The 16554-nt window shown below is 38.0% G+C and overlaps 2 protein-coding genes across 29 annotated transcripts in view; one reads left to right on the forward strand and one right to left on the reverse strand.

Annotated features, from left to right (window-relative positions):
* Lrrfip2 (LRR binding FLII interacting protein 2) overlaps positions 1 to 9871 on the forward strand; it is a 111655-nt gene extending 101784 nt beyond the window's left edge. For all 23 annotated transcript variants that reach the window (XM_019208260.2, XM_019208258.2, XM_019208266.2 and 20 more), the window contains 6 exons: positions 94 to 226; positions 1847 to 1896; positions 5298 to 5418; positions 6542 to 6621; positions 7203 to 7307; positions 7756 to 9871. In XM_019208260.2, the coding sequence (XP_019063805.1) occupies positions 94 to 226; positions 1847 to 1896; positions 5298 to 5418; positions 6542 to 6621; positions 7203 to 7307; positions 7756 to 7866 (600 nt within the window). In that variant the 3' untranslated portion in view covers positions 7867 to 9871. The remainder of the gene's footprint in view (positions 1 to 93; positions 227 to 1846; positions 1897 to 5297; positions 5419 to 6541; positions 6622 to 7202; positions 7308 to 7755) is intronic.
* The window catches only part of Mlh1 (mutL homolog 1), an 80884-nt gene that overhangs the window by 22528 nt on the left and 41802 nt on the right, over positions 1 to 16554 (reverse strand). For 2 of the 6 annotated variants that reach the window (XR_781300.3, XM_010629689.3), the window contains exons 15-19: positions 15906 to 15969; positions 12669 to 12833; positions 12065 to 12157; positions 11682 to 11795; positions 10420 to 10580 (exon numbers count right to left, since the gene is read on the reverse strand). Coding sequence is in view for 5 of the 6 variants with exons in the window: in XM_010629689.3 (XP_010627991.1) it covers positions 10420 to 10580; positions 11682 to 11795; positions 12065 to 12157; positions 12669 to 12833; positions 15906 to 15969 (597 nt within the window). In the remaining variant the exon portion in view is untranslated. Of the gene's footprint in view, positions 1 to 149; positions 290 to 2220; positions 2273 to 3920; positions 4207 to 8693; positions 10581 to 11681; positions 11796 to 12064; positions 12158 to 12668; positions 12834 to 15905; positions 15970 to 16554 lie in introns of those variants that run through there. The other 4 variants (XM_033756973.1, XM_010629690.3, XM_010629688.3 and 1 more) reach the window with 4 other exon arrangements.

A 16554-nucleotide genomic window follows, 5' to 3' on the forward strand; every position in this document is an offset into this window, starting at 1 on the left:
GTTGCAGAGTTACATCACAGAGCTTCCTGATTCCATCTGGGCCATCTTTTGTGATGGTGGATTGTTTTTTCTCTCTCCTTTTCTTCCACACAGAAACATGGCTTAGTTATAATCCCTGATGGCACTCCCAATGGTGATGTCAGTCATGAACCAGTGGTTGGAGCCATTACTGTTGTGTCTCAGGAAGCTGCTCAGGTCTTGGAGTCAGCAGGAGAAGGGCCATTAGGTAAGACACTGGTTGCATTTTGTCTTGGATTAATTTTGGGCTTCCAGCTTGTTTATATCCCAGCTTGGAAAACAAAAACAGCATATAAAGGTCACCTGACTGAGACTTGCCTGCATCTTTAATAAGTATCTGGACACGCTGTCTTCAGACATCCTTGATCTTGCCAGAGTATGAGTTATTAAAAGATAGTAAGCATAGTTATCAGGCCCCTGAGTAGAAGCACTATGGGTCTCTACATACTGCTTTTCATGTAATACAAACTTTATGCAAACAGAATTTAGCACAATCATCCCAGGGAAGCTGTGGGCTGGCAAGATACTTTGCAAGTAGGTTGTAGGTTCTTCCTGAACATCTGGTTTTTTTCCACTACTTATCCCAGGGTTTTGTAACTCTTTGCAACCACATTTCAGAAGAAATAGATGATCATGATAAGTATTAAGAGGAGTGTAAATCCCAGATAAAGGCTTTTAAGCCTCTTAAAATTTAGACCCCTTAAATGTAAATCTTTGAGAATCTAATGACACCTCTTCCTAGGAAACCGCAGAGGTCCTTATCCATTGCTACCATTAAGGGTCCTACTCAAGGGGATGAAAAATAGTAGATAGAAAATGTGTCATCAGTTCATTTTTATTTATTGGAAGACAATATTTTTTTCCTTTTCTGTTTTATATATGTGTTGGTTGCCTACAGGAATGGGAGGTATTGTAAGAATGGCACAAGCTGAAAACATTTTAAAAACATTTACAATGTGCAGAATTCCAGGAATGTAATTAATTGTAGAGCACTTTGATAAAACAGGATGCTAGGTGAGTGAGAAGGATATAGAGAATGAAATGAGTAGATAGTCATAGGGAGCTCAGGGTGTTTCCTTCTGCCTGTTTGGAAGGTGCTGAAGAAACCAGAACACATTTAGCTGTAATTGTGAGTGGTGGTAGACCAGATGTCAGCTACTTCTTTTACTGAACTAGAGGTATCTCCTCAGCCTACTAGGCCTGTTTTAAATGCCACTTGGGAAGAAGCAGTTTTCTCTGCAGGCCAGGAGGAAGCCTTCACAACTCAGTTCCACAGCCTCAGTTTGCTCTTAGCTATCCTCATCTTAGAGGATTTCCTTCTCTTCACCCACCTAGCATATGTGGAACTTGCTTCTTTCAACATTGTGTTCCTCTATTTTCTTTGCTCTAGCTTGCCCCCACCAAGCCCTTTTATTCTTTGGCTTCTTTCACTTGTTTTGAGCTCTCCTGCTAAGGGTATAAGCCTGTGCAAATGCTTTTAGCATTTCAATTGTCTGTCTACTGGTGAAAGCTTACAATTTTTTGAAAGAAAAGAATGGCTTTTTTTGTACTTGAGTTTATTTTTATGTGGAAAAATTACTGTTTTGGGAGCAAATATATTTGGTACTCTGATAAATATCAGTTGTGTGGAAGTACATTTGGGATAATTAAATACTCTTCTGCAATATTTTTAAAGTCTGTCTTCATTGTCAGACCTATAAGTAAGTCATGAGATGTTTGCTACTTAGGACTTTGGGAAATTCTTTTTAATTGTTTATATACTATTGTATACAATTGTTTATATTCTTTACAAATTTAGTTTGCAACCCTTTTTATTTTATTATTTTAGATGTAAGGCTACGAAAACTTGCTGGAGAAAAGGAAGAGCTATTATCACAGGTAAAGGCATTCTTCTCATTGGAAGATATTAGTAATTTTGTCAAACTCAGTTACATGATAAAATGTTAGTAAATTAAAATATTCGTTACAAATTGGAATGTGTTTATTTAAATCTTAGCACTCAAGTGAAATTTTTAAAAATTAAAAAGATATTTTACTTTGATAATTCATATTTTTATTTAAAAATTTGTATAACACAAACTTTAATGAGATATTTAGTTCTATAAAGCTTGTCATAGACAGCAGTCTCCTATCTGTCAACGCTGACCATTTCTATTCATTTCTTTTAGCAGACTCTTGATGTGTATTGTCTCTGCGTAACATGCTTGTGTTGCTTCTTTATTTTTCTGTATCAGGCTTCCCTGTTGATGGTCCTCTGTGAAAGATGAGGACATAAGTGTGTCTTTTGTTTTGCGTCCCTGCTACTCACATGCATACTTCCCATTCCCATAGGTTCCTAATGAAAGAATAGCCTGCTTCCAGTGTGTCATCCAGGGTCTCTAAACACTGGTCACAGGAGAGCCATGTTACATTCTAGGGTCAGTTTTCATCTCCTTCACAACTGTTGTTTTCTGTAAAGTTAATGTTGTGAGTTTTCTAGTTTTGTCTGATTTTTAAAATCAGTAACTTAGCCACAGAGTTTTATTTTTTGAGACAGGATCTCTCATGTAGTTCAGGCCTGCATTGAACTCATTGTGTAGCTCAAACTCTCAGCAGTCCTCCTGCCTCAGCCTTCCAAGTTCTGGGATGATACACGTGTACCACCACACCCAACATCCACAGTTTTAATCAGTAATTTCAGCCCACTCTTAGTGTTTTCAGATGTGTCAGTTTTACTAAGTTCCATCTGATGAGTCTCAGAGGATCTGACTCCATCCATTCTGAACTCTGATGTTCACTGCCTCCATAGAGAGATGCGATTACCCTTCATCAGTATGTGGAGATTTTCCTGTGATAGGGGTTGTGCTCCATTTTCCTACTCTTGTGTGTCTTCCTTCTTTATTCTTATATTGCTCTATCTTCCTTAACTTCCTGAGGGGAGGGATGTGGGCTGCTAATTTTTCATGACCTTGTAGCCCTGAAAGTATCTTTATTTTGCCCTTTTATTTGGTAGTTTGGATGGGTATCTAATTCTAGATTGCAGTAATTTTCCTTCAGATTTAAAAGTACATACTCTTTTCATTATTCTCTCTTTCATTGTGGTTGTTGAGAATTTGGGGGACAGTTTTGATTTTTTGTATGTGACAGCTCCCCTTTCCTATGGAGCTAGTATCCTATTTTCTCCCTACTGTTTTGAAGTTTTCATGCATGTTGACTGGGCCCCTGTCAATTTTAGGAATGCCTATTCAATTCTGGTAAAATTCCTTGAGTGGTTTTATTGAGTTTTTCCATTACTACTATTCAATCATCAGCAAATGTTAAGTGAAATTTCACCATTTAACATGTACTGTTCTAGGCCCTTGGGGTGTTTGAGTAAATAAATCAGTCAAAAAATTTCTGCCTTACATTCTAGTGTAAAGAGATCAGAGAAATAAACATAATTAAGGAAATTACATGGTATGTTAAACGAATTGTGCTTCAGTTATATTTAATCCTTTAAGTATGGGCTTGGGGTGAAAAGAGATTTTTACCAGCAAGTATAATATGACAAGGGAGGTGAGGGAATTTATAAGATAGTGATGATAATGATGGACCTAGAAATTAAAGTGGATAAAGACAGTTGAAAAATACCAAGGCACAGAGTGGGAAGATGAAATCAGTGAATTGGAAGCACAATACCAGTGTGGTTGAAGGATGTTAAGTTAGTCTAGAGAGAGTGGTCTGGGAAGATAAGGAATTGTAGTTAGAGAGAGACGACATGAAACTTAAGTTGTACCAGACTGTGGTTATGTAATGATACATGACTTGGGTGTGAGTGGCTGAGGGCAAGGGGCGGATGGGTAAGATCCTTGGAGGGGAAATATCCTAGAAACTGAGAGTTGATTTAAAGGAAAGAGCTGGTACTGTATTGCAGTTACCAAAAATTCAGACAGTATTCCAGAGGGATTGAGAGTCAGGAGGTTAAGTGGTGATGGAGTGGGATGATAACAATGATAAGAGGTAGTTAGTATATATAACTTGAAGAGATGAGATTAGGAACTGGGGCTTCTAGGTGGATGGAGGTAGAATAGTTCAGCAACAGCAATCAATAAAAGTAAGTGGATACCTTTTCCGTTCCCGGGATCAGTGGTAGGAGGCTGTGGAATTTATAAAATGGCCAGTGTTTGGTAGGCTGCATAGGAAGCGTGATTCTTCAGAGGCAGCATGTTTCTAGAACAGAGAAGCAGTTGAGGAAGGAGAGGTTTTGCTAGTGATGCACCGATACCTCTGGAGGGTTCAGTAAAAGAATTTCAGGCATTAGGAAAGGTTAGTAGATGAGGGTTTGGGTTGTATAGAGCCCTGTGCTTAACAGTACAAGAGGATGACACTTTCTGAAATGGACTTAAATAGCAGTGATCTGGATAAGGCTTGGTTGCCTTAAGGTGTACAGTGGTGCTAAACCCTATATATGTCAAAGGGCAGAGCTGTCTCTGGAAAGAATGTTTAATCCCAGTGCCAGGCTTTCTCATGACCCCTGTTGCTGATGTTGTGGGCAGTTGGGAAAATCACTTGTATACCTGTACTTCTGTACAGAAACATTTTTCTTTCTTTCTTTTTTGGTACCAGGGATTGATCTCGGGACCTTGTGCTTGCAAGGCAGGCAGTGGAACCACTGAGCTAAATCCCAGCCCCAGAAAGATTTCTAGATAAGAATATTTAACTTGTCTCTAAAACTGAACAAAAAGTCTAACTTCATAGATGTTTCCATTTTTAGTAAAAATAACAGAAATACTTCTACTGTTCCATAAACTACACACTTCATAAAATAAGGCACTTGTTTTGTTTCTGGGTTTTGTTTTCAGTACTGGGGACCGAACTCAAGACCTTGTGCTTGCAAAGCAGGTGCCGTCCCACTGAACTAAATCCCTGGTCCTTATGTGTTTCTGTTTTGAGACTGGGTCTCCCAGTGCCTAGTCCAGGCCAGCCTTGAACTTTTCTGTATAGCCAGGCTGTCCTCAAACTTGTGATTTTCCTGCCTCAGCCTCCCAAATGCTGGAATTATAGACATGTACCACCTGGCTGCTGTTTAATTAGGACACCTGATCCTAGAGCTCAATCGTTTTAGTACTTCTGTAGAGCTTATCTGTAGTATGTAGAACCTGTGTCTCACAGTAGGTACCCAAGAAAATATTTTTTGAATGAATGGTATGTTTGGTTGTTAGGAGGATCTGCCTTGTTCTATTATATGGCTATTGGGCCAAACATCTGATTCATTCGAGATTTGAATGGGTCTTGGTGGTGATTTTTATTTTTCATTTCAGATTAGAAAGCTGAAGTTGCAGTTAGAAGAAGAACGGCAAAAGTGCTCCAGGAACGATGGCACAGAAGGTGACCTGGCAGGACTGCAGAATGGCTCAGACTTGCAGTTCATCGAAATGCAGAGTAAGTGTTAAAGGACAGGCCAATCCCTGTCTATATATGAGCTGTGTCCCCAGAGTGAGATTATGAGCAGGCTGCCAGAGTCTTCAGGAGTATTTTTGTTACTTTTAGTAAAAATGGAAAATTCCATGAAGTTTTACTTTTTGTTAAATATTTTTTAGAAAATTTTCTACATACAAAAATAATTGGAAATATACAAATGACTTTTCCAGCTACCCTGAGACACCATCAACAGGGAAAGCCTGGTACTAGGACTGTGTTAAAAAGACTGGGTAGGCCTCAGCTTGCATGGAAATCAGATCATTTATTCCGTAGATCATAGCTCTGCACATAAAATATTATTGCAACATATTATCAAAAGCTCTTACTTCAGCAAATATTTGTTGAAGCACACACCATGTGCAAAGCAATTTGGCAAGGTACAGAAATTGATTTAAGGAAGTTAAGGCAGATGTGGTGGCACATGCCTGTACTCCCAGCACTCTAGGAGGCTGAGGCAGGAGGATTGCCTAATTTAAGCCTAGCCTGAGCCGCTTGGTGATAGATTATCTCAAAGTAAACAAAGGGTTGGGATGTAGTTCAATGTGAAGGCTCTGGATTCAATCCCCAATACTGCAGTTAATTAAAATTACTAAAAGGCTAAGACAAGGCTTCTTTATATACAATATTTAGAAGGGGTGATATGGAGATGAGTATGAGCAGTCTTGAAGGCTGAGAATTCATTCAGAAGTAGGATGACAGGGGCCTTGGGGAATGGGAGAGCAGAGGGAAAACCTGGGAGGTGGGAAGGTGCAGGGTTGGGTTCTCAGAACCAGACATCCCAGTCCTGTGATTCACAGGACTGCAGATGAGTCTGCAGGGTTCATTGCCGTCCTGGCAGGGCTTCTGAGTTCTCACATACAACAGAGGGTAGAGAATGACTTATCCCATTGATCCAAAGGCTACTATTGCAACATAAGTGCTGGAGCTTCTTCCAGCGTACATAATCCTGAACTTGGGCTCCTGATTGCTGAGTATTTATTCTGTGATCTTGGACTTCACGGTCCTTTATATGCTGCAGAGGGCATCATTGCCTGATGCTTCAGACTTTCCTCTCTGAGATAATTTTTATCTTCTTCTGTTTTAGGAGATGCCAACAGGCAAATAAGTGAATACAAATTTAAGCTTTCAAAAGCAGAGCAGGATATAACTACCTTGGAGCAAAGTGTAAGTACTTTTGTATGGTAGCAAGTGATTTAAATTCCTTTTTAAAACACATCTGCTTCTGGCATCCATCGTGGCTAAAACTAAGAGTGCCTGGGTTTTTGTGTGTTGCCTCTGCAGTTGGATTTCTAAAAGATTCTTCTTCAAGAAGAAAAGCCAGTGGAGTGCACTTGGTGTAGAGCACTTCAGGCTTGTTTTCTCTCAAAACACAGGAAATTATAGCTGTAATTGTTCTTTGTAGCTATTTCAGGAGAATTCAAGATCATAGCTTATAACAAAATCATTTAGTGTACATTTCAAAAGTGTTAAAAACGCCACTCAAGTTTCCTCCTACAGTGCTTTGGTACTTAAACAATATAGTCATCATAAAATTTAGCATGGAAAATTGGTCCTGTAATGATTACAGCGATAATCTTCTCTGGGACCTTTCTTGATTTATAAACAGTAGTTGGATCTGAGAGGAGCTGACTGTGACCCTAAGGAGATTTGTTAGTGTTAGATTATTTGGAAATTGTAATTATATTATATTTCCATTTTGGCTAAACAGTGGCAAATACTATAGCTTGATGTTCTTATGTTTCTAGATTAGTCGGCTTGAGGGACAGGTGCTGAGATATAAAACTGCTGCTGAGAATGCTGAGAAAGTTGAAGATGAACTGAAAGCAGAAAAGAGGAAGCTACAGCGAGAGGTACTGGTTTCCATATACTACTTCGGACACTGCGGTTCTAAAAGACAAAATATTTCGGAGATAAATTTCTTTAGTAAGAAATTTAATAGTGGGTCAGATCTTAAGGAAATAGCGAAGTAGTTCCTCAGTTGGGTTGGTTTTGGACTTGCAGCAATTGCCATTTACTTATGTTTTGGTCAGTTACCTAATAAGTAAAAAAAAAGCAGCTTTAATTTTTGTTTCAGATCCACGTTGTTTCTTGCAACTTCCGTCTATCCTTTTTTGTGATTCAAATAATCAGTCTTCGTTCGGCATCATTGTTCACATCTTTAGCTGACAGTGGGTGGGGTGTGGTGTGGACTGTTCCAAGATCCTGTGCAAGTCCATCGCAATTAGCAATGCTTCATTTTCCAGAAAGTTGAAATATCTTGCTGACCAAATAAAATGACTATGTTCTCCCTGTCTCTAGTTAAGAACAGCACTGGACAAAATTGAAGAGATGGAAATGACCAACAGCCACCTAGCCAAGCGGCTAGAGAAGATGAAGGCCAATAGGACAGCACTTCTGGCCCAGCAGTAGGGGTCGCTCTTTGGCCTGTGTGCAGCTCCTTGGGGCCCGGCTCAGTGGGACTGACTCTTTTTGTATATTGACACAAACCCCTTTCAGTACTGTTTGAGTTTTGTCATTAAAACAGGCACCTTTGTATTTTATAATTTATGAGAATGAAGCAGGTTTGAATCTTCATGAATGAACACTTTGTATTTTGTTGTTTTATTTTAGACTAGGAACTGGTCCATGCTGTTTTTATTTTTAATTTCCATAATTTTAGAATCAGGTTTACTCAGCATTTTTCCCCAGCTGCCTCAGCGATTGGGCACTCAGAGGCCTTGGCTGGGGTCTGGAGGACAGCAATTCTGAGTGCTCACTGAGGCACTTGCTGGAGACCTCAGAAAACACAAGTGCCTTCTGCACAGTGCAGTGCAGACTTCAGTGACCTCCAGTGGGCAAAAGACATTTACCCTTCCTATCAGCATTTATACTTTAGTGAAGAAAACAACTTCACAGGTGGAGAATCTGTATTTCACTAAAATTGTTTGGAGAGAAAAACCCTTTTTTTTGTAAAATATTTAAATTTATATAAAAAAATGTTAGGAGAATACATGGGCAGTGTATATAAAACTTGCTTCACTGCATGGGCCAGGGAAGTCCAAGACTAAAGCAAAAGTCCGGTCCTTAGTCTTCCATATCCACTGTGCTGTACCTTGTAAAGTATTTTCATCTGCTGCTTATTTGTGAAATGAAACCTCAGACATCTTAGGGCCCTAAGGTGGAGGGAGGGGCAGGGTAGGCAGGTAGGAAATCTGCCTGAAGATTCTATTAAACACACACTTTTGCCAACCATGATTGGCTGCTGACACATTTATTTTGATACAGAAACCTTTAAAAGCAAATCATAGCAACTATATCCCTCCTTTCTTGCTGCTCTTCTTTTCTCTCTGAACAAAAAATAACCTGGAATATAGAACTTTTTCCTCTAAGAACTTTTAATTTCATCTAAAGGCACCCAACCTGAAGTTTGTTTTGTTTTTGATCAAGTTACAAGTATATTCACTTTGCAGGGTTTGTGATGTTCTTTTACTGTCAGAATCAAGGTGGTTTTATGGAAATGATTATGTAGCTTCAAATGCTTACACAGAAAATATACTGGGGCAAACTTTAATGAATTAAGGACATTTAAGATAATAAAACTAGACTTGAAACTAGATAATAAACTCAAAAGTGAATAAAACCTTCAATAATCGTTCCCTTCTTTAGAGTAATACTACCCCTTCCCTTTAAAGATACGGAAACCAATCTCCTCAAGTGAACTGACTTCCTGAAAATTTCCTGATGTGACAACAGTTGTGTGGCTGGTGGTGGGTGAGAGGATGTTTTGAAATGAAGATTTTTAGCTTCCTATCCCCTAAGTGGAACACAGTGTGTTCTAGCTCTTCCCCGGGGCAACCAGACTCCCTCTCCACTTAGACACTTTGGCTGTGTACCTCCTGGGCTCATGGAGCCTCCTTTCTGACATGCCCCAGTCTGCTGTTTGGAGTTTTAACTGCTAGAAACTGATCTTGCCTTTTTTATAGCATGACAAATACGCTGCTTCTATTCTGTTGTCTGTCCTTTTCATATGAAATGGCTTCATTCGTATTGTTCTTTTCTACAGAACTTTATTCATTGAGTCCTCTTACAGTGGTACCTTGGTTCATGAACTAGTTGTGAACCAAATTGGATAAGAACTGAATCAGATTTCCCTACAAGGTCAACACTGATCCTAATTACTGAATCTGATTCAGTTTTCATCCAATTCGGTTTTCAACTAAATTGTGGAAAGAATTAAGTTCATGAACTGAACTATACTTGGATTTTACCTTAAAACTATAGGCAATCTTCCTCCCTGTGCTTTAAGCATCTATCAATGTAGGTTATTATTAAGGTGGCATATTTTGGGGCTAAATAGTTTAAAATCGATATTGTAATATTATTCTTCAAAGAAGAATGCCTAGAAACTTACGTGGCTAGTAGTCATGGCCATTAAGAGAGTAGATTAACTCAAAACATTTATACCAGTTAGAGAATGGATAAGGACTATTTTCCCTCAAGTTTTTCTCTTAATAAATTAGCTTTGGTTACTGAAGATAGATTCTTAATTCAAAATTTCTCAATAGTTGATGTTAAGTCTTTTACTTGTTCAAGTTCTTTTAAAAGGCATCTGAACTGACACACAGTATAGCTCTTAATAGAAGTTTCCAGGAATACAGGAAGAATCAAATCAGAGAATGATCTAGGAAATCTTCAAGACCATTTTATAATTCTTAATGGTGCCTGAAGAGCACTGTATGAGATTCCCAGTGGCTTTCAGACTTCTTTTGGGATTCTTGAACAGTCTGGTATATAATAAAAACAGATCTAGAAAAATTTTCATGTGTAATGAAGTTAACATGAAATCACATTAGGATACATTTGACTATTTACAGTTAATCCACTGTGCATGAAAGTACGCTACTAGTGCAAATACTCAACTTTAAGTCCTACTCACAACATCGGGATACAAAATAAAACACCGTAAGTGATCATATTTAACACCTTTCAAAGACTTTGTATAAATCTGGCAGGTTAGCGAGTTGCAGGACATTTCCATCTTCTGTGAAATGTTTTGGAGGTATAAGGTGTGAGCGGAAGGCTTTGTAGACAATGTGTTCCACAGTCCACTTCCAGGGGTTTAAAGTAGAGCCAGATACTTCACTCTGGAATAGACATTAGATGGCATAAGCCTCCTGGTGCATACTGGCTTTCTGGTTGATGGGATGGGCATTGGGCCTAGAAAGTCTTTGTGGCTTATAATGGGCTGTGTGGTCTAGATTTGGGAAGTGGCCTCTGTACACCAGTATTTTGGGAATCCCACTGACGTGAAAATATGGAATGAGATTTCTGAGGGGAAAATCAACCACTGCTCTGTGAGCTATCTCCTATGGGACCTCTATTTTAATTCAGGGAGGATGCTGATAGTAGCAGCATCTAACGCACTGTCTGATCCTGACTGATACCTGGATGGCAACAGCTAGAAATATGTAGCTCACCACCAAGTTCAAGTAGCCGTGTTTTACTAAAAGCTCCACAGATGAAAAAATGAAGATCATTTTGCCTTGTCATTCCTTTCTTAAGCATTATTTGTCTCATGTACAAGAAAATGTCATCTTACTTTTATCTGAAGTATATTTTTCCAATCAAAAAGACATTCTCAGCACAGTTTGGCAAGTGTGCTGCCTTGTGTTCTTCACTGGAGTGAGAAATTTCTTAGAAACAGCAGCCAACAGACCTAGGACTGAATCTCTGCTCTACCACCTAAAGGCCCTGGGAATCCTTGAGCATGCCAGCTGTCCTGCAGCTTCCTCATAGATGAACCTGAAGCAGATCACTTTACCTCAAGGGATGATGTGTTCAAGTGAAAAAACACTGTTATCTGACTAGAAAAAGACAAACACTAAGAACGCAGGCTCTTTGTATCCAGCTGATCTGTAAGAGAAATTATAGAGCTTTGTGCAGTGTTGAGATGTAAGGTAGATACAGACTGGGAAGTCTGACCTAAAATATGAAGACATGGACTTAACTGCCTACAAAGGCAGCTAGAGACCTAGCAGCCTTAGACAGTCTAACTCAGGTTTCCCTCTCACTAATAGCTTGTATTGTACAGCTGATAGTTTCTGAAATCATTCTGGAGGTAAATGTTCTAGACTAGCAAAAGGAAATAAGAAACAAAAGCTGGCCATTGTGTTTGAACCTTTTTATAAATAGTGACATGAAAGGTTGTGTGGGGGCCCATCCCACAGTGTGCATTACCACAGTACCTGCTGGCTTGAGAGGGTTGACTCTTCTGATACATACTGTTTCCGGATGGAGTAAAACATAGCACATTCTTTACTGAGGCTTTCAAAACATTCCTTTTCTTCATCCCAATTTACCTATTTTGAAGAATTCAATACTTCAAGACAAGTAATGCTTTAAACATTTTCGTTTCTAAATGTGGTCATAGACAGCTAAAAAAATAAAATGTGGCTTTTTAAGGCACTAAAATTGTACACTGGATAGTTGTGTAATTGCTGATGAATATTGGTGATCATGGGGCCACTAGCTGTTGTACCCTTATCACTGACAGTTCAAATGGGATGGAGTCATACACCTTTTCCCTTTAGCCCACAAATATATCCTTACTATCTGTTTGATCATTTACCTCTGTGGCTAGTCGGAGGATGAAGATAGGCAGTCCCTCCAAAGGAGGCACATAGTTTTCGATCAGAAGGGGCAATCCAATGAGGTTTCCTTCCTGCAGGGGGAAATGGCCACAGAGGGATTAAGAAACAATGCCATTCAGCTTAAATGAACTACATTTCTCTAGTGCTTCCCCAGGCCTTGTCCTCAGACCTGCCACTTTGGGACTCTAGGTATGCAGCTAGGCTGGGCACTGGGGGCAGAAGAGCTCAGCTTTTTGTCCTGATGTGCAACAGAACAATCTTTCCTTTGGACCTGCTCACTAATCAAAGAATGCAGAAAGATGAAAATCCCCAAAAATGAAGGGAAGAAATTGGAGGAAGTGGCACAGTCTCATTTACTATAGTCTTCACGGACTCGGATTTATCTCCCTTGCATCTGGATTCTTCACCTTGAGAACAGAAGTGGCATGAATGGATGCTAGTATAGTTCTGTAACCTAGAAATGCAAATGCGGAGTAGAGTGGATGTTGCAGGTCACATGCTGCTTCTGGGGGAGGCCTAATCTGCTCCTCAGGATTATAACATCTGGAGACTACAATAAAAGTATAAGAATTGCTGTCACACCTCATCAATTTCCAAAGAGAAATAGTCTGCCAGCATCTCGGCTTTTTTTTTCAGAAACTCAACTATGTATTCAGCAAGTCCTTCTTTGGGACCATCTTCCTCAGTCCAGCCGCTCTCAGGACTATCCAAGGCAAGCATGGCAAGGTCAAAGAGGGGTGCTGGCTCCTAGAAAGGAATAAGAACCTGAAGAAGCAAGCCTAACAGGATATCCAAAAGAAGCCTGAATGCCCACATTATTGTAATAGCCACAAAACCATTATCATAATAGCAAGTGAAAAACAACAACACTAACTGGCCGCTTCCCTAAAGGAAATGCCTGAATAATCCACAACAAATCTTCTTTCTTGTTATGGGCATTTCAACAAGAGAAGATGTGGTAGACAAGCCTATAGCTGGGCAGTGGCACACACTTGTAATCCCAGCTATTTGGGAATCTAAGGCAGAAGGATCCCAAATTAGAGGCCAGCAAGGACAACTTAGCAAGACCCTGTCTCAATCAATCAATCAGTAAATAAGTGCTCAGTGGTAGAACACTCCCGGATTTCAACCTCAGTACCAAAACCCCACCCCCAACAAACCAGGTAGAAAAGGTGAATGCATGGGGAGGTGCTTTCATGTAGCCTTAAGGACTCACCTTCATATTTCTAGAAAATAACTACGCACATCCTTTTCATTGCCTCAGTCATAATTAAAGCAAGTAGGAGGTAGAATTAAGTTGAATGACATTTCGGTAAAGTATATGGGGGGAAAAAAGCTATGTTTAAAAATAACAGCTATCTTTCTTTTTCTTTCTTCTGATGTTACTGTTGTCATATTTTTACATGTTATAAACAGTACAGTGTTGTTTTTAATAACTGAACTCAAAAGGATACAACAATCAAATACTTTTATACTGAACAGGTGCTTAAAAATATTTTTAAAAACTAAGATAAATGCAAAGAGAACTGGCAGATTCACAATATCCCTTTCTCAATAATTAATAAAGCAAGTAGAAAATCAGTGAGAATATAGAAGATTTAAGCATCACTGTCAATTTGATACACTGAAAAAGTCATGGAGCATATAAATTCTGAAGTACACACAGAACACATGAAGCATCTCAATGGGTGTAAAACAAGTTCATGTATGTTTCCTGACAAAAATGGAATTAAAAATCTGTAATCTTTGGAAAGTTCCTAAGAGATAAAAACTAAATTACACAATTCTCAATAATCTATGGAACCAAGAAGAAATGAAAGGGAAATTATAAAGTATTTGAACCAAGTAAAAATGGTATGTTAAATTTTTAGGAGGCTGGTAAAGCAGCACTTTAAGGGAGATCTATAGCAATAACCACTTTTCAAATCAGTGACCTCAGCTTCCAACTTTAAGAAATGTGAAGTAGACAAAACCAAAATAAGTCAAAGAAAGGAAATAATAAAGATCAGAGCAGTTAAAAATAAAATCAAGATAAAAATCTGAGATAAAAAGTTCATTCTTTGAGGATTAGTAAAATTAATAAGCCTCTTGACAAACCAAGTTAAAAGGAAGATTTAAATTGCCAGTATTAGAAAACAGAAGATACCCTACCCAAAATCTATAGGTACTAAAGAGAAATATTAAAAACTTCCTGCCAATAAATTTGAAAACTAGATTAAATGGATGTTAAAAAAAAAAAAAAAAAGCCAAAGCTTACCCAAGGAGAAAGAGATAACCCTGAATAGTTCTGTATCTAATTAAGAAATTGAATTTGTAGCAAGAACACTCCCTTACTAAAATATCCAGGTCCAGATGACTTCACTCGTGAATCTACCAACCATTAAAGAATAAATAACAATTCTATACAAAATCCTTCAAAATGGAAAAGAAGATACTTACAATTCATTAAATAAGGGCAATATTACCCTAATACTAAAACCCCACAAAGAATACAAGAAAGCTATATGCTGGTAATATTCTTGAATATAGATGCAAAAATTCCAAATAAACTTTTAGTAAATAAAATCTGGTAAGTCAGTACATAATGACCAAGTAGTGTTCATCCAAGGAGTGCAAGATTGGTTTAACACACCCAATGTAGCCATCATGTTATACTATATTAACAAACTAAAAAAAAAAAAATCGTATGATTATCTTAAATATAAATACAGAAAAGGAATTTGAGTAAACTAAACACTATTCCTAAATAAAAACTAAACCAGGGCTGGAGATTTAGCTCAGTGGCAGTGTGCCTGCCTCCCAGCAAGGTCCTTAGTTTCCCTGGTACCAAAGAAAAAGAAAAAAAGAAAACAAAGAAGCCAACAAGGAATAGAAGGGAGCTTCCTCACTCTCATAAGGGCACCTATGAAAACACTATGAAAATACTTAATGATGGCTCAATAGTTTCACCTAACATCAGGAAGAGATGGAAGTTTTAGCAAGTGCAGTCAAGAAAAAAATCTATCCAGATTGGACAAAAAGAAGTAAAACTTCCTTTTCTCTCAGATGACATGATTTATGATTTATGTAGAAAATCTAATAGACTCTACAAATGTTACTAAAGCCGGTAAGGTTAGCAAGGCTGCAAGATATCACATCAATGTATAAAATTCATGTGTATGTCTACATATTAGTAATAACAAAACAAATTAAGAAAAATATTACCATTTATAATAGCACAAAGTATGTGAAATACTAAAGGATTAATCTAACAAAATTTTTTCTCAAATTGATCTATAGTTTCAAAACAATCCAAATTTAAAATTCTAGTAGGCATTTTTATAGAGTGTGTCAAAAAGCTCTAAAGATAGGTAGTATGATTTTTCACTCTAAATTAAAAGTAGGCAGTGAAAGTCTTGGAAGAAATGGACCAAAACTATTAGGGGCACAGGGACGTAGCTCAACAGTGGAGTGCCTGGCTGGCATGCACAAGGACCTGGGTTTGATTCCAACACCACAGAAATAAAATTACTAGGGGCTGCGTTTTGATCATGGTTTTACAGAATGTTTATTTCCATTTATACTTCTTTCCAAGTTTAAGCAGATACATACATTATCTACTTCTATCATAATAACATTTGTTTAAGTTGGCTATCAACTATTTGGCTAAAAGACACAAAACTACTATAATGAGATACCTCCATATACAAAGTAAACAATACAGAAATGTTTAGCAGCATATTTAATAAAATTTAATATCATACAAATAAGATACTTTAGAACTCCTATTTTTAGAAATGACCAGTTAAAATTTCAGAAGTGATGAGGCAATAAACTTACCGATAACCTCAGAACACCAAAATTTGCAAAGTCATAAATGAGTATCTGGTAGAACAGTTCTTCACTGAAAATAAAAATAAAGTGACCTTAAGCAAAAGCTGAATCCATGATTGGAGCCAACCAATAGGGACAAATGGGAGAAGTAATTCCTGAAACACAAATGGGCCATACTGATGGTTCTGCCCGGCTATGGAACCTGGTTAACAGTCTAGCAAGATCTCTTATTTCCAACATCTCCACACAGGGATGTGGGGGGGCCAGCCTCCAAAGACAGGTTTGAATACTAAGTCTTGTTTGTCACCACTTTTTGGCTGCTGTAAGAGATTTTTAACACCTTGTGGGAAACTTCAAGAATTTTTTTGTTTGCTTACCATTTCCCCTACTTAAACCTGTAAGTCACTTTACCCCAGATTTTAGAATATTTGCATATATATGTTATCTTGGGGATAGGGTACATGTCTAAACAAGAAATACATTTATATTTTACATAAACCTTGGATATATAACTTGAAGATTTTATAAATTTTCAAAAAATTTGTGCATGAAACAAAGTTTCATGGTGCACAATTTTCCACTGCAGCATCATGTTGGTATTCAAAAACTTTCTGATTTTGAAGCATAAAGTAGTAAGTGATAGCTCACTATACAA

This window comes from Fukomys damarensis, unplaced genomic scaffold, assembly GCF_012274545.1.
Source record: "Fukomys damarensis isolate Sample0158 unplaced genomic scaffold, DMR_v1.0_HiC HiC_scaffold_28, whole genome shotgun sequence".
In the NCBI taxonomy this organism is placed as follows: domain Eukaryota; kingdom Metazoa; phylum Chordata; class Mammalia; order Rodentia; family Bathyergidae; genus Fukomys; species Fukomys damarensis.